The 18,773-nt window shown below is 36.9% G+C and overlaps 1 protein-coding gene across 1 annotated transcript in view; it reads left to right on the forward strand.

Annotated features, from left to right (window-relative positions):
• Positions 1-17,765, forward strand: part of LOC136839545 (uncharacterized) — an 18,917-nt gene extending 1,152 nt beyond the window's left edge. Inside the window, exons 2-6 of the mRNA XM_067105777.1 lie at positions 1-101; positions 13,416-13,638; positions 13,850-14,001; positions 14,419-14,498; positions 16,695-17,765. The exon at positions 1-101 is cut by the window's left edge and continues 11 nt beyond it. Of these exons, the coding sequence (XP_066961878.1) occupies positions 1-101; positions 13,416-13,638; positions 13,850-14,001; positions 14,419-14,498; positions 16,695-16,884 (746 nt within the window). The 3' untranslated portion in view covers positions 16,885-17,765. The remainder of the gene's footprint in view (positions 102-13,415; positions 13,639-13,849; positions 14,002-14,418; positions 14,499-16,694) is intronic.
• The last annotated feature ends 1,008 nt before the right edge of the window (positions 17,766-18,773 follow it).

Here is an 18,773-nt window from a genome sequence, read left to right on the forward strand (position 1 = left end):
TCGTGTGTGCGTTCTTCTTCTCTCATGTTTCCGCCCACACGATACATTTCGGGCGCACCTGCCCAGACGTCCAGCCATTCCCGAACCTCGCCGTCGACAAGGTGGGTATAGTGAAGCTCTAGACCCGGGGTATAGTTTTGATATGGCGCTATTTGTTTAACTTGGCTTTACGCTAGTGATGGGCATTGTTCAAAGAACACTTCTCTTTTACACCTAGGTCAGTGGCTATTCCATTCATTTTTAATTCGGAATAAAATTGTTGTCAGGTTGAATGTAATTTTGTTACAATACACATTACTTATTAGAAAAGCTTCTGACTATCGGACGCTCCTTAAAACACGCTTTCTCTTTTTCCGTTTTCGTTACTGTGCTTGTTCGTATTTTGGCATGAAGTGCCTAAAAGCCTTTGTGTTTTTTTAAATATATACATACGCAGTGTTTTGATGATGTCATTTGTGTTATGGTCGGATAGTAAATTGTGGATGTTTCTGTTTTTCTTTTAGAATTTTTTTTTTTTCAAGTAGCCTTAACGTGAAAACACATCCATATGGTTAGGCTATCAGACTTTCATAGAATAGATCGCCCGCCCAGACGGAAATAACAGAAACAATAGAAGAGAATAAATAAAGAATTGAATGATTTGCATGTAAAATCCGTAAAGAAACAAATGAATTGTGTAACAGCAGCTAGAACTAATTTTTAGAAATAGTCGCGGAAGAGCACGGCATTTAAAGGTAACTTCTTTAAATGTTTTTGAACCTGCATCCATAACACTATCCAGAAAGCTGTTCATCGGCTTTACAGTGTATAGTACCAGGTACTGTAACTTTGTAGAACAGGGTACAGGTTTTGTTGCTGTAGAACACGGTACAAGGTTTGGTACCGAACATTGTTTATTTTTGCGATACCTTAAAGTATGGGTTCCAATTTATTTTTTTTTTTTTAGCTCATGGCCCTTTTGGAATCTTTAATTTTTTCTGTAGTCCCTTGGTCTTGAAAACTATTACTGGAAAAAATTACTTCAGTTTTGTTATAACCTTCTTAAAAATATCAGCGTCTGTGCAGTGTACATTAATTTTCTATGTAAACATTTAATTCTGCAACATATGTTAAAAAATTTATAACAACTGAAATCTAGGAGGCAGCAGGGTAGAATTTTTGTGGCCTCCAACTTTACAACATTTTTCTGTGACCCCCACTAAAATTTGCCGTGGGCCTCCCAGGTTGGGAACCATTGCCCTAAAGGATGTATTCTGAGATAAGTAGCACGCATTTATCCTTAAGGGGCGGGGTACGGTACTGGGGAGGGTAATGATTGCCCCCCAAGTGAAACTTGCGAAAGATGGCCAACCAGGAAGTCCATCATTTGGAAAGAGAGGTTAAATGAGAGACTAAGGGAGATATTCCCAGCTATTAGAATGGAAATAAAAAGAGGCTTAGCAAATTTCGTGGGAGAGTCTGCTTGGTAATAGGCCTACCAGACAATACTGGAAATCAACTAATAGACTTTCCCATGGGCGTACAGTAAATTTGGCAATATACCCACGATTATAGTTGGGAAACTAACCCATTGATGCCTTAGGACTGGCTACACACACACGGCTGACTCGAATTTTTTAAAATTATGGGAATTCCCAGACATTCTGCCATAACTGCATGGTCGGTTTCCTCGACCGTCCAGCGCCTGCTGGAATTGAAAAGCCGTTTCCTCTCTGATTGCTGCGTTAAGGACATCCCTTCCCTGTAGCGTTCTTCGGGAGGCTGTTGTGTGTAAAGCCGTTTCCTCTCTGACTTCTGGGATGAGAAGGACAACTACCTTCCATCATAGGCTTCCCGTACAGGATATTGTATATAAAATATACGGTTGTTGTGTCTAGGGATATTGAAGAGGCTGGTTTTTTCAGGAAATAGATTTTACATATATTTACGATGTTTTATCAGCTTTTATATAGTTTTTAAAGACTGGCTTTGGCAAAAATGTTTATAAGAAAAAAAGTATTGACTGAGCGGAAATTCCTTGACAAAGAAGTATGAATGTATTTCTGATGTCAAGTTGGTTACGTTCGATGTCCATGACCACAGTCATTGCGTCGCTAGTTTACATAAATCAATCAGTGAACCACAGTGGGATCCCACGGACATTCTCCGAAAGGCCCGGCTAATCTTAGGTCAGTTGTTGTTAATTAAGTAGGTGTTGCCAAAAAGATCAGTAGGTGTTGCGAAGATTAAAAGGATTAGACGAGAGTTTAATGCCTTGCATGAATGATACGAAACAAACTTAAAAAAAAAAAGAAGGAGAAAGGGAAACAAGGTCTGAAGTTGGAAGCAAGCGAAAGAACCAACGATTAAAGTATGGTAGAGTGTAAGTCTGGGAACACGAAAGCACCAAGAGAATATCAAAGCCTAGTAGTAGAGGGAAAACCAGGTTATTTCTTTTTGTACGAGTTTCTCACGCCTCCTCCTGGAAGGTTTTTGCATTGAAATAATCGTTTCCTGTTTTGAATTTTTCTCTGAGACTCATCATGTTTCCTCATTCTTTGCATATGAAAGTAATGTTCTCAACGTACCTGTTGTCACCTTCATCAAGAGGAGAGAGAGAGAGAGAGCTAGGAAGGGGAAGGGGTTGCGGAAGGGGATTGTCCAACCATGCACCTGCCACGCTTCATGACATTGATGACTTCAATCTCACGCAAAGAAAAAAAAAAAAACTAAACTTACTTGTCCAGAGATGTGAATGTTTGAAAGTGGGCCGAGGAATATTTGCTTCGTTCGACGTAGTGTTAATGTAATAAGGATATTTCCTTTTAATGCAATAAGAACATTTCCTTTTAATGTAATAAGGACATTTCCATTTAATGTAATAAGGACATTGACTTTTAATGTAATAAGGGCATTTCCTTTTAATGTAATAAGGACATTTCCTTTTAATGTAATAAGGACATTTCCTTTTAATGTAATAAGGGCATTGACTTTTAATGTAATAAGGACTTTTCCTTTTAATGTAATAAGGACTTTTCCTTTTAATGTAATAAGGACATTGACTTTTAATGTAATAAGGGCATTTCCTTTTAATGTAATAAGGACATTTCCTTTAATGTAATAAGGGCATTGACTTTTAATGCAATAAAGGAATTTTCCTTTTAATGTGGAGGACTTTTCCTTTTAATGTAATAAGGACATTGATTTTCTTTTATTTCCTTTTGATGTAATAGGGACACTTCCTTTTAATGGAATAGGGACATTTCCTTTTAATGTAATAGGGACATTTCCTTTTAATGCAATAACATTTCCTTTTAATGGAATAAGGATATTTCCTTTTAATGTAATAGGGACATTTCCTTTTAATGTGATAAGGACATTGATTTTTAATGTAATAAGGACATTTCTTTTAATGTAACAAGGACATTTCCTTTTAATGTAATAAGGACATTGACTTTTAAGTAATAAGGAAATTTCCTTTTAATGTAATAAGGTCATTGACTTTTAATGTAATAGGGACATTTCCTTTTGATGTAATAAGGACATTGGCTGTTAATGTAAGAAGGACATTTCCTTTTAATGTAATAAGGACACTTCCTTTTAATGTAGTAAGGACATTTCCCTCCTTGTAGCTTGCCCAGAGATGCTGTTGCGTGTAAAGCCGTTTCCTCTCTGACTGCTTTGTCAGTCACTTTGCAGGTCGTTGTTTAAACCACTGTAACCCTTCCTTGACAAGCAGAAGCCTTCTGGGGTAATATTCCTTTAGGAAGCGCTCTAGAACTTTCATACTCCGTAGTCATGGGAAGTTTTGTCACTGATCTTGATGTTGACAGCGGAAGTAAAACTCATTTGATTGAATAAAAAATTTAGTTTCTGTCTCACTTGCTTTGTATCTTTCTGCTGAGCGACGTGTCTTGAAATTAAAAATATATTTTAAGTAACGCTGTCTATGCCTGATGCTGAATTTTCCTTGAAGTTAATTGATACATACAAAGGAAGCTGAACAGTTTAGTCCGAATTGACTAGGACAGCGTTGTCGGAAATTCTGGCTCACGAAAATAGTGGTAGATCGTCCATGGCTCACCTGTCATGCAACTTCCGGTACCCGTGATATATGGTAATACGATGATAATGAAGGAAATACTTCCCCCAACAATGTGGATGGATATTTTGTTTATTTTTTTTTTATTTATTTTATTTTAAATCGGTAATGATAGGCGTGCTGCCAGTATGTTTTTGCAATGTTTTTTTTTTTATCATACCCGTCAAACGTACCTGCACCCAAGGTCCTTTAAATATACTCTGATTTGAAGGACCTTGCCTGCACCTGGACCTACGGACGGGTACACAACGGTGTTTTCGTGGCTTGTTTACCCGACACTATGCGAGCAGACTATCATTACTCGACAGCCTGGCAATCAGGACATTTCCTAAGTCGGAAGCCTGCAGCTGGGTCAACAAAACATTTTTTTCCACACTCGTTGCCGTTTATGAAATAAATAACGCTACCTTGAGTTAAAAGTACGATGCCAGACTACGTCAATGCCGTCTTTATCCTGGTTGCTTAGTCATAGGTATATTTTGGCGAGGAGGCCGATATTAGGAAACGCCCCGGAGGGAGGTAGTGCCGTCAGTGGACCTCACACGGTGCACTGTAGGTATAACTTGAGGTTATTTGCAGCATGTCTTCGACCCTAGCTGCAACCCCCTTCATTCCTTTTACTATACCCCCGTTCATATTGTTTTTTTCCATCGTACTTTCCACCCTCTCCTAAGAATTGTTTCAACATTATTTTCAAAGCTGAATGACCCTATAGGTCACAGCGCTTGGCCTTTGGCCTAGATTTAATATTCCAATTCCGATATTAGAAGAAGAAGAAGAACAAAAAAATTCAAGTGCCAAGCCCTCGACGCCTATGTACCATCAGCAAGCAGAGCAACAGATCGTCATTAGTAGGCTCCTCCAAGGGAACGCCACACCACAAACGAAACCGCGCTAAGTAACGGATGTCCTTGGTGTGAACAAAGAGGTTTGAATTGCCGAAGACTCCGCTCTACGTGGCAACATCTTTCAGCGGCTGCATTGTGGATGATTAAGATCTCTTTCCGCAACATCGTACGTGTTTACGTGTTTAGTCTCTCTCCCGAGAAACTGGTGTGTTTCGCATGTTTATCACGCGTCATTCCCGTAGGGGGGGTTAGTGTCGTCAGTGCACCTTGGCACCACTTAAAGTTCTTTGCAGCGTCCCTTCGGCCCTTAGCTGCAATCCCTTTCATTCCTTTCGCTGTACTTCCATTCATATTCTCTTCCATATTACTATCCACCCTCTCCTAACAAATGTTTCATATTGCAACTGCGAGGTTTTCGTCCTGTTACAACTTTCAAACCTTTCTACTCTCAGTTTCCGTTTCAGCTCTGAATAACCTCATAGGCCCGGTGCTTGGCCTTTGGCCTAAAGTCTTATCAAGATTCTATCGCTCGTCATAGGCCAGGAATAGATTTTTGTCAAGTCGATGCTCGTCTTCGCCGAGAACCAAATTGGACTGTTGACAGATACGCAGGCAGAGCTTGCGATTATGCAATTACAAACGTCTCTTCCGTCATTATGCTGACAGACTACAGTGACACACTGCAGCTCGTGTTTGTGTCACAGGGTACGTACTTTGTAGAGATACAGGGTGGGGTGAAGGCGTATTTGAAATAATGCCAGGGTTCCTTTTGAAAACTCTCTCTCTCTCTCTCTCTCTCTCTCTCTCTCTCTCTCTCTCTCTCTCTCTCTCTCTCTCTCTCTCTCTCTCTCCAGGACCGCTAAGTCCTACTTGACACCGGAAAGGAACGCGAAAACAATGATAGTAATTTTCTCGGCATTTTCTCATTCACTTGTCCCTCGCGGCAATTATTGAATGAAGGGGAAAAGAAATTACTGAAAAACATGCAGCAGAATGAGATATACATGAAAAGATGATGAAATTATGGTAATCAGAGGAGCAGCATTGTCTTCAACTGCCTTATTTTGAAAGTGCAATGGAAAGCTCGGTGAAGGAAGTTTTAAAATTGTTTATCCACGCTGCACTCACCATTATAAACCATTAAAATGGAGCTTATTTGTCAGTTCCTATCCTAGCATTTCTCTGATGATAAAGAACGCTTTCGCTGGTTGCAGTTGAAAAGTTTCCACTTTCCTTTTTCGTTTTCCTTTTTATACCGTATTCTTTGGTAACTTTCGGTGTGAAAATTAAATATAACATTGATTTCTTTTATCTATGCACGTGATATTACCAATTCACAAGGCTAGTTCTCAGGATGAACATATTTCCAGATTTACATACGTGACAATTATCTGAGCAACGACAAAAGAAAATAAATAAATAAATAAACCGTCTTGAAATGCCCATGGCAGTCTTCCGTCCGCCGCTGCCACAACTGCCCATATAGAAACGTCATCCATTCGTTCACTCTCTCGTTATAGGCATGAACCCATGTCGTAATTATTCCAAAAGTTAAGTATATCTTAGTTTAACCAGACCACTGAGCTGATTAACAGCTTTCACAGGGCTGGCCCGAAGGATTAGATTTATTTTACGTGGCTAAGAACCAACTGGTTACCTAGCAACGGGACCTACAGCTTATTGTGGAATCCGAACCACATTATGACGAGAAATTAATTTCTATCACCAGAAATAAATTCCTCCCATTCTTCATTGGTCGGTCGGTGAGTCGAACGCTGGGCCAACAGCGTTCTAGCCGAAAGCTCTACCCACCCCTCCAATGAAGAACTCGTAATTACTCCAAGTCACAATCTCCCCGTAGGGGGATGGTGCCGTCAGTGCACGCCATGCGGGGCGCTGTAGGCATTACTTGAGGTTCTTTGCAGCGTCCCTTCGTCCCCTAGCTTCAACCAACTTCAATCCTTTTACTGTACCTCTGTTCATATTCTTTTTTTTCCATCGTACTTGTCACCGTCTCCTAACAATTGATTCATAGTGCAACTGCGAAGTTTTTCTCCTGTTACACCTTTCAAACCTTCTTGCTATGAATGACCTCATAGGTCCTAGCGCTTGGCCTTTGGCCTAAATTCTGTTTTCTATGTTTTTTCTTCAATATCTGAGTCCAAAGGGTCACATCATGCCTCTTATTCCCTTCATTATGTTGCCACATACGTAAGACCATGTTAATTCTAGATGAACTAACCAACCTCTATTTCTTCCTACGAATGATATGACACTTGATAACATCCCATGAAGTGTGGCGTACTGTAAACATAAATTTTCATTGTGAATAAAATATTATAATGTAAAAACCAGTTTGGGGCATTGGTAACGCTCAACACCCCATCTTTTCCATTATATTGTGCTCAATTGATTGGCGAATTTTTGGGAATATGTATGGATTCAATTGATTGGCGATTTTTGGGAATATTTATGTACTCAATTGATTGGCGAATTTTTGGGAATATTTATGTGCTCAATTGATTGGCGAATTTTTGGGAATATTTATTTGCTCAATTGATTGGCGAATTTTTGGGAATATTTATGTGCTCAATTGATTGGCAAATTTTTGGGAATATTTATGTGCTCAATTGATTGGCGAATTTTTGGGAATATTTATGTGTTCAATTGATTTGGCTCAAATTTTGGGAATATTTCAATTGATTCAATTGATTAGTCAAATTGACAAATTTTTGGAAATGTTTATTTGCTCAATTGATTGGCTCAATTGATTTTTTGGGAATATTTATGTGTTCAATTGATTGGAATTTTTGGGAATTTTAGGCTCAAATTATTTATTATTTGCTCAATTGATTGGCGAATTTTTGGAAATATTTATTTCTCAGTTGATTGGCGAATTTTTGGAAAATTTATTTCAGTTGGCAAATATTTTATATACTCAGTTGATTGAAATATTTATGAGTTTTATTGGGATTTTGGAAATTTATTTGCTCAATTGATTCAATTGATTGGCTCAGTTGATTCGCAAATTTTAGGGAATATTTATGTGCTCAATTGATTGGCGAATTTTTGGAAATATTTATTTGCTCAGTTGATTGGTTAATTTTTGGAAATATTCATGTTCTCAATTGATTGGCGAATTTTTGGAAATATTTATGTGTCAGTTGATTGGCAAATATTTAGAAATATTAATGCACTCAATTGATTTTGAAATATTTAAATATTTAGAAATATTAATGCACTCAATTGATAGGCAAATTTTTAGAAATATTTATGTGCTCATTTGATTGGTGAATTTTTGGAAATATTTATGTACACAATTGATTGTCAAATTTTTGGGAATAATTATGTGCTCAATTGATTGGAAAATTTTAGGAAATATTTATGTGCTCAGTTGATTGGCAAATTTTTGGAAATATTTATTTGCTCAATTGCTTGGCGAATTTTTGGAAATAGGTATGTGCTCAATTGATTGGCGAATTTTTGGAAATATTTGTGCTCAATTGATTGGCGAATACTTGGAAATATTTATGTGCTCGGTTGATTGGCGAATTTTTGGAAATACTTATGTGCTCAATTGATTAGCTTTTATGTTTTCGTTGATTAGCAAATTTTTGGAAATATTTTTGTACTCTATTGATTGGCGAATATTTAGAAATATTTATGCGCTCAGTTGATTGGCGAATTTTTGGAAATATTTATATTGGCCAAGTCATCTCAGGTGCTTCACTCCGGTTAGTAGCCATATAACCAATTTTCCATAACACTGAGTGTCTATTCCCAATGAACTTGAAAAATCTCGAGTTTTCTTGATCAAGTCTTGAGTTCCTTCGTCTGCAGTTACATACAAAATGTATTTACATTTTTTCCATTTTCCTATTTATTTGTATTTTTAATAGTATGTTTTATTCCCCTCGTGGTCTTCTTAAGCTGCGACTTTTTAGTGGTTTCACATAACGGCTCCTCTTCACGGAATCATGCCAGGCAGGTTAATTGTCTTCGAACCGTAAAGATGTTTTGTATGGTGGAATCCTTTTTATTACTTTTGTAGGGGCCATTACTCATGAAATTATGTACAGTAATTTGGCTGCTGTTGTTTATGCTTGATGCTCATCGTGAACACTTGGTGGGCTTCTACAAAACCTTATGTTGTTTATGATATTAAGTAATCCAAGTAAAACATAAATTTATAAGAGTTGAATAGATAAACGTACTGTAGATTGTTGCAAAATTGACAGCAATCTCACGAAACATGCAATAAAGGTGGATGCGTGTAAACTGTTAAGACTTTTACCGAGTTGATTGAGTAATTACACAAAACACAGTTATTTTAAATATATATAAATAATAGAGTATGTTAATTGGAGGTAAGAGCACGGTTAATTGTAAGCTCATGAAACTCAATTGCCAAGAATGAGTTACTTTACAGCCAAGGGAAATACCGAGTTTACTTTTGTAAGAATGGGTCTCGCAGCGCAAGCGAATAAATTAGTGTGAATTGAGGGTGTACCCTTGTGCAAAACGCCTGTGGGGTCGGGGTTGAGAGTAGGAACATAATTTTTCAGTTTTTTCGATCTTTCTAGCTTTTTCATTTTTAATGATTATTATTATTATATTTTGGCAATTCCGGAAGGATTTGGACCAGAGTGTATGCGGTTGTTCCTCCCTTTCTTTGTCTCTCATTTTGTCTCCACTTTGCTGACACGTTAAGCTTTTGAATGGGTCTTGTGTCTCTTGCCCAAGTAATAATAATAGTAGTAGAAAGGGGTCTCATCTTTAAAACGGCTCTTCTTCCCTGGGTACGGGTATACCTTTAGAGGTTGGGGTGTAGTCTTTTCAACGGCACCTTACCACGGACACGTCAACATGGCAAATTGTTTACAAACTTTAGCAGTTATGAGTTTTTGCTTTTACCTCTGTTGAATGAAAACTATCCTTGGTATTTAAGTGAGAGATTTCGTCATCTTCCTGAACCCCGGGAAGATATTACAATAATCCGTTTCCACCAAATAGGTTTGGCTTCAGGGGAAATAAAAGACATTTGTCACTGTCGCATTTACACTTTACCTGATGAATCAGGTGTCCCCTACTCCCACCCTCCTTGCGCAAAGGGTTTACACATGATTCAGCAGTGATTGTTGTCTTGTTTTGTTTTTTCCTTGACCAGCCTTATATCAGGGGAAATGGTTATTCACGCGTAACTTGATGAAACTTCGTTGCATCACTAGGCTCAATGTTAACATTTTTTAAAGAAGTTACCTAATTTTTTTTTACGTTTTATATATTAACACTTTCTCCAGAAATCTAGAACATTTGAGAGCATATTCGGCACTGACTTTTAAGTTCATTCCTGTCATTCTTTAGGTCTTAATGAAAATACTCCTTTTTTTATTACTTTCAGAAATGTTTATAAATTATAATTTCATTTCAAGTCAGAATTACTCTGGAAATTCGTTGATTGGCAGTGATTTCAGAAATACATATTGCAACCCCCCACTTCTTTTTTTTTTTATTCTATACTGCATTGCAGTTTGGGAATCTGTTCCATGTCAGAATTTGAAATATGTGTATTTGCTCAAGCGCTAATAATTTTTGCACCGAAATGAAAGAAAAGAACAGCGTGATTCACAGATAAAATGAAATTTTAAAAATTAAAAACACAGAATTGGTTTAGTAGACGTTTCGAAGCACAACAATCGTAGCCATGCTTTTTGATGCTTGCTTTAGAAGACGCACTCCAAGACACCGAAATTTCCAGTAAAGATAAGAAGATTGACGTGAGGCCCAATCTTGCAAGACAAAGCCACGTGTTCTCCATTATACGAATGACTTGCACAACACACCGACGTTTGTTGCGAAGCCACTCAAGGATGTGCCGTATTTAGACAGTTTAGAGGAACATTTTACTGTAATATAATTTACCACAAGTATGCTAGGGAACGCCCACAATATTTTGTTTGCGTTCCCAGTAGCACTCGCGAAAAAAAAGAAGAGTGATCTTGCAAACGGGTCTAAATACAAGGGAGGAGGTGCTGTAGTTTTGGGGAATTGTAGTATTTTGTATTCCCCCCGTGTAAAAATAGTATTGGAAAAAGTTCAGAATACATAATTATGTCTCTCCCCGTATGTAAAAATAACCAGAGCATCCTATTTTATCTAACAGCGCAAAAGTGTTTGGAATCTCTCTCTCTCTCTCTCTCTCTCTCTCTCTCTCTCTCTCTCTCTCTCTCTCTCTCTCTCTTTGTTTTAGAAATAAATAAAACACGCTTACAAACACTGTACATGCACGTAGCTGTTTCTTATCTATAAATGAGTTTTTTTTTACCATTAAACCATTTTCTCATAAGTAGTGGATGATACAAAGAAAATGAGATGAAACACTTTCAAATACTGTGCCATTTGCCTTCACTTTTATCTAGCATGCACTATTGTACTTTCTGATTCATAGCCCAGTTATGCTAACAACTCTGCGTCTTTCCGTACAAAAATTCCAAGTTACTGTATGTCCCATTTCCACTGGCTTCCCCTATTCCCTCTACTCTGCAAGAACTTTTATCCTTTTTTTGCCACCAGAGGAACCTTTTGTATCTCATCATTGTATCTCGACGTCCATTACCATCCCCATGTCTCTTATTCTGCATATGCTATGCATACAATTCATCTCGGCAGCTTAAATCTTCCTTTTTTCAGTTTCAACCAAGAACTCCACATAACTTCTTTTGGCTATATGAACCCTTCAGGCTTCCCATCTTTTCTTTTGGGTATCGTTTTCGTAGCTGTCACTACCTTCTTTGCTACAACTATTCCGTGATTCTTTTTTTCATCGGTCATCAATAACAATGACCCAAATACCTATAGTCTGTTAGCTCAACACTTTTGTTCTTGCATCATTCGAACTAAGAGTCAACTCTATCTTCATGACCTCCATTTTTCTCATAACTTTACTCTTGCTGACATTCCAATTGAACTTCTCATGTTACAAATGTCTTCAAAAGTGCCAGCGGCTATTCTTTGTCTCTGCCATTCAAGGCTCTGTCCTCCAAAACTGTCAGCCATCCACAGTCAACTCAGAAGTGCATTTGCATGGAATGTGGATAATTCAAAAGAGGCAGAATTGAATGGAGCAAGAGTTGACAGGGTTAATACAAGGCACATCACTAAGACGGGCTGTGAAAGTGGCTAAGATGAAAGGGAACAACTATAGGATTGAAGAGTGGAAAGAGACTGAAAACTATATTGCCCTCCTGGTTGGGTCTTCAATTCAGTTTTCTCCTCTCTAGAAATTTAGGTGCTCATGCTTTCCAGTTAAAGAGAGGCTGAAAGGCCTCTGTAATATGCAGCTTATCATTGCTTTCACTTTTTGGAACTACGATACTTCAGTGAATGTGTTTATTTATTTTTCTTTGATGTTTCTTTATTGAGTTGTTTAATCTTATCACTATACTTTTCTTTACCATCTTTTTCCACTTTTGAGCATTCTGGTCTAGAAAAACTGCTTAGCAATTAAATGGTCTTTCTGATTTGTTCAGTATGAGTGTGTGTTCGATTTAAATAATAATAATAATAATAATAATAATAATAATAATAATAATAATAATAATAATAATAATAATTTGGTATATTAATAAATATGCTACAGTAAGGTGTTAATTTGGTTGGCTAGATTGTGCAAAACATTCCTAGAAGAGAGCAGTGTTCCTAAGGGATAATTGTAGCTATATGTGTCACCTTTGTTAAACTAACAACTTTTTTGTATTTGTAAATCTCACACACATCTCTGTTTGCCATTCACAAGTATTTTATTTGTCCTTTTACTGTAGTTCTTGAGGAAGATTTTATAAGATGAAGGGAAAACAGCATTCTGAATGGATAAAGTTTAAAAAAGTTTATTGCATATCAAGGAATGTATGACTGATTAATAAAAAAAAAAAAACTATGTATGACAAAGTCAAGAATGAATGCATAGAGAGCTTTCTTTGTGTCTTTAGAATGCCCGTAATGGAGTCCCCCAGAAATATTAAGTATATACAAAAGAAAAAAGGAGGAAGAAGCAAAGGTATTGTCATGCTGAAATTTTGTCTGTCTTTACATGTAGAAGTCATCATCAAGAGGTGTTGTGGAAATATATTCCCATTAAACTGTATGAGACAAGAGCATGTGGATGTAAAGAATGAATATGTACATAGGAGTAAATGTGAGCAACTAGAGACAGTCAAACCACAAAGGTGGAGAGGTCTAACAAATGGTTTAGCAACCAGGAATTGAAAACGTACATTTCAATGCATATCATAAGTAATAATTTTGCTTTGGGATACTATGGATGCTCTTGCTTTCTTTCTTTGCCAGATTTTAATGAAACTTAAAATAAATCTAGAATGCTTTCCTTTCTGGAAGCAAATATATTAAGCGACCTAGCTGTCAATTTCTTCTTTTATAATGACTGAATATCAGGAATCTTGTACTGTATTAAAAAAAACTGGTTTTAGATTCTAGGCTCCTGGTACGTGTTGTATAAAACGGACACCGACAATAACTGCCTGGTATGGAACCTGACGCGAGGAGCAATGCCAGACTCATTACAGGTGACAGAATCCAGACAGCTTTCTGTCCTGGATGTGTTCCGTGTCGATCACACCCATGCCCTCACTGCCAGGATTGACATTCCGAATCCCGAAGTCCCAGGAAAGATGCGCATTAGATGGCCCACATGTGAGTAATTAAGGAGATACTGTAACGGTTTTGTAATAAGAGTGTTTATGCTCTATCCATCTGCAGTGGAAGCTTAAGGCAAGTTTTTTCCTTGTTAATTTAGTTTCAATTAGCACTTTACTTGCAAAATAGCACAATTAACTTTTTATAGGTCACTGCAGAGCAATAGAGAAAGTCTTAAAGCTAAGCATTTTAATTGCTTTCATTACAGCTTTAACAGGAAAGGCAGATTTCATTGTATTTGACACCGACTACGAAACATATGTGGCTATCTTTGAATGCGACCGAGCTGGCTTCCTTCACAGGCGCTCTACGGCGATTCTGTCGAAAACTCAGGACGTTGATGAAAACATCGTGAAAAGGGTAAAGTAGAATTATGAAAATCTAAGTCATTTGCTACCAAGGATTTGAGTACCTTAATAAAAAGCCATTATCATGACAAATATTGTGATTATTAACACTTTTTTTAATACTTCCAATTTCAGTACTGTACAGTATTATTAAAATAGTTTCATTCATAACACATACACAAAATGGTAGCATCACATTCAGATTATCATGTTTCAGTATGATATATTCACACACCTGATGACAGTGTTACAGTAAAACATTTTACTCTAACATTATAGGGTGCATATGAAATTTGCCTTTGCAATTACTGTACAAAAATGGCTTTCATTATGTGTCAGTATTGCAAGATACTTTTAACTGGAGAAGCTGTAGAATTGTAAAGGTGCATTTAGCATTGGAAGTGTAACTCTCTAAACATGTATTTCACAGGTGCGTCGCCTTTTAGAAACTGCTGATGTTGGCCACTATTATCTGAGCGAGATTAGCCATGAGACTTGTCGTGTTTCAGGGTAGGTTTCTATGAATATTATTTCTAGCTGATCTGTAGTTGGAAAGAGTGGAGATAATGTGAGTTCAGCAAAAGGAAGCATGTCATTACGTATCATGGAAAGAGATTGATGCAGTATGTAGGAAACTAATGTTTCTGTCAGTCAAGTTTATCATCATCTTCATCATAAATGTTTTGATATCAGCTTTTTCCACTGTGAAGTTAGATCTCACTCTCCTCTGTCTTGCACCCTTTTTGCCTGAACTCCCATTAGTTTTGGTTTCCATGAATCTTACCATTCTGTACTATAGTGTCATTTTTCAAATTTCCTCAATATTGTCTGTTATTGCCCATGTTTCAGTTACACTCAGTAGTACGGGTCATGCTTATGTGACGTAGTGTTTCCCCTTTCTACATTTTATTCAGGCTGCAGGTACTTTTTTTTTCTAACTGCCCTCTTCTTACTTGCTTCAGTTCAGCATGTCCCTAAGGTAACAAATGTTCTTCCTCTTCTAAGATCTGCTGTTCTACCACAAGAACACGGTTCTCCATTTCATATCTTTCCCATTTACCTTTATATTTTTCAGCAAGGAAAATCTTACTTCATTAACATTTTAAAATTGAAGTAAACATTTTAAAATCCTAAGTATCTCTTGTTACACCACCTGTTACATTCAGTACACATTACTAAGTTTACCCTACACCTTTTCCACAGCAGCTACATGGCAAATTTTGTGACTTTTTTCCTGTACTTCCTGTCCAGTCACCACAAGCTTTGTTTTGTGTATGCTGATTTTTGGTCCTTCCCTTTCCATTCTACTTTTCCACCTTTTAACAATTGCTGCCACCTTTTCCTCAGATTCTGCTGTTAACCTTAGGTGTTCTGCATATAGCAGCTCTCATTAGCCTTATTGCATGCATTTCTTTGTAACTTTCTCCATTACTGTACTGTGATAAAAAGCAAAAGGCTCAGGACTGACTCTTTTGATACACTTGCCCCTGTCTTCACTCTGATTCCTGTTATGGTATAAAAACATCAATACAGTATCTGAATCAGCTTTTCTGGTGGCCACTACCTTCATAATGCTTGCCTGTCAGTGTTATATTTTCCACTGGTCCCTCTATTTAGCAAATATCTTCCAGTTCATGATAATTCTTTTCATTCAGATAATTTTCAGAATGCTGCTGTAATTGTTCTGATGTCTTTTTCAACTTTAATGTAATATATCTTTGTCATCTTTTACTTAATTTGCCCCTTTCTCATTTTCTATTTTCCTCACTATACTGTCCTGAATATTTTCTCCCTTCAGTCTGTTATGTTCAGATTCTGATTCCATTCCTCCTAATTTCTCTTCTTTGCCCCTTTCACCTACCTTTTAGCCTCTCTCCTCTCCTTGTATGCTGTTATTATCCTATTCCTTGCCAGTCCTCTACTAGAGCTTGAAGCATCCTCTTCTTCAGTTACCCCTTATACATCTTGATTCCACCACCATATCTTCCTCAGTGTTCTTCCCCAGTCACATAGCACATTTCTTCTGCTGCCTTATGTAAAACTTTTTTTCAGCAGTTTCCACCAACCACTTTTTAATGCTATATTTGCAGACAATATTTTTATATTCCTTTCTGTTGCCTTCATTTGGCAGTTTCCAAGTTCTTATTCTTTTGACTGTCTCTTTTTCATCATCTGTCTACCATTCAGTGTCAGATCACCCAGCATAAAAAAATAATTTTTTCTTTCTTGCTGTCCATACTGTTCATCATCGTAAATCAGTCTGTTTTCCAGCATCTCCAACCTTATATGTTATCAGCTCTTTTGCTGAATCCTTGGCTTTGACCAGATTTCAGGAGCGTTCCTTTCTCCTTACTTTTTTCTCCCATCTCCCAGGCTATGTTTTCTCATCACATCCTCAAAAGCAACTCTGTTTAATTCTAAGTGGCCATTTACGTTTTCTTTATTCCTCATATTTATGTTAGTCAAAAAGAATTAGTGAGTAACAAAAACTAAGTACAGTACTTGGGCTATCTGATATCCAAATATTCTGGCAGATACTGAGTACTTTTTGACTATGTAGTGTAATAAACAAGTAAAAACCTCAATAATTTTTACTTACAAAAACAAGAAACCTATTTATGGTGTATGGTCAGGATATGTGTCTGTAGTTTCAGATGCTTTAACTACACCTTCATTATTTCTTATCAGTATTATTGCTAATTCCAGGAAAACCAACTGGCACATTGACAGAGAATTTTTCGGAGTGGCACCTGGTGAGGACGTAGCCGAAGTCATTACCTCGAACAAGGAAATAGGTCAAGATTACGATATCACTCAGTTGGAGATTATTGAGGAAGAGGCTAATCCACAGTACAATTTTAGAGGAAGTCTGAGAGATAGTAGGCCAGATATATAGATACTGTGATTATTACACTAAGTTTTATGTAATATAATCTTTACAATTACTTCTGTCACAGTTTTATTAATAGAGCTTAAGAGAGGGACAAGACAGAGTTGGAGTGATTGGACAGCAAGATAGAGATTCAGAAAGTAGGTGGTGTACAAGGATCTAAAGGAGGGACTGGGAGAAAACCCCAGTTGCATAAAGAAGCAATGGTTAGAGAAGTTGGACAGTGAGGTAGTTGAAAGGAAGCAAGAATGGAGGTAAAGTAATGGGCTAAAACATTGGTGTAGCTAGGGGCCAAAGGGACATTGCAAATGCCCTCTAGTAATGCCTACAGTGCACCATCTAAGGTGCACTGATGGTACACCCCTTATGAGGTCATCAGAATTTTGGAGATAGTTAAAAATTATGGTTATGGAATAAATTATATATATACAGTATAAACCTTCACATACCAGTATGTAAATCCATTAATGACTAGTCATACCAGAACAATAAATTAGAATTTACCAATAGATTCAGTTCTCTGTCAGATTTATAGGCAAACTGAAAACAGTTTGAAGCAGTTTGCTAAAAAACAATAACAGCTAAATATATAGGCTTTGCTTTCCATACTAACAGCGAATCTGTGGAAACAGATTTGTGGAAACAAGTTTGGGATGGATGGTAGTCTGAAAATCCTACTGTGATAACTTAGTAATCATTCCCACCTCCCCAAGCTCTGATAACTTTATCTGTTTCCAAAAGTAATCCTTTGATGGGTAGTTTATCATAAAAAGGATGCATGGTTATTATGAGAAGGTCTGCTGCCATAGATTGTACCTGTACTGAAATGCTACTTTGTATTCATTCCATTTTCCTGAAAAATGAAACAAAAGTTTCCAAAAAGCTTAGGACTGTGTTATAATTCTTAAAAAATTTCCAGTACCCTATTTTTTTTACAAGTCAGGTCTTTTAATCCTACACGAATTTGAAAATGATTGTTCATCATTATAATCCTATTATCTATTATTAGTACAGACATAGAATGCTTTAATTAAAGTAGATTGATAGAAAATCTTATGCCAAGTTATCAGTCTAAAGGACATTGTGAGACAAGCTGTGTGAAATTATGATTAATATTTTTTACATTTGATTAAGATTCACTTGAATTTAATATCAGGTTTAGAAGTTAAAAGATTCACTTGAATTGAGTCATTGTCTAAACTGCATTGCAAGACTTTGAGCAAGCTCTGCAACTCATCATTTAGAAAAGCATTTAACTTGGCCATAAAATAATTATTTTGAAGACTTATGAACTTGTTCCTGAAGCTTAGAGACACAAATTCAGAGATTTTAGAAGTCCAAATATCAGGCTTCCATTGGATCAGTTTGAGAAAGGTTTCCAGTACCAGTTAAAAGATCAGACTTTAATGACTGAAAGAACAATAGCAATGGTATCTAGCCCATCACTGATGTATCCAGTTCCAAAAACAAACACCATATGGGTCTTGAAACTTTTTCATGTTTTGGGGATAGACTCAGTGGAGCTTGGAAGCCAAACAAAAGGAATGGAAGTTAAAACAAAAGGAGAAAAGAAATGTTTGTAGACTTCCCACTTAAATGAAGGAAAAGGACGAGGTGGTGGTAAGGAATCGGACCTCAACAAGTGAGGCTGATGTAAGCTTTATGGGATGAGCCTACAATTGAAGGAAAGATCAGTGAAGTTCTCCAGTGAGTAAATGGTCATGAAAAAAGTACAACTAAGTTTCATCATATCCTTATTGAAAGACTAAGGTACAGAAAAAAAATACTTCCCTATAATACCTGGACAATGCTAATTATCGAATTGCAATTCATACATGTGTCAGTTACCTTGGATGGCAGTTTTAAGACTTGTAAAAAAATATTTTGTATAAGGT

The sequence above is a fragment of the Macrobrachium rosenbergii genome, chromosome 6 (genome assembly GCF_040412425.1).
Source record: "Macrobrachium rosenbergii isolate ZJJX-2024 chromosome 6, ASM4041242v1, whole genome shotgun sequence".
NCBI classification, from domain to species: Eukaryota; Metazoa; Arthropoda; class Malacostraca; order Decapoda; family Palaemonidae; genus Macrobrachium; species Macrobrachium rosenbergii.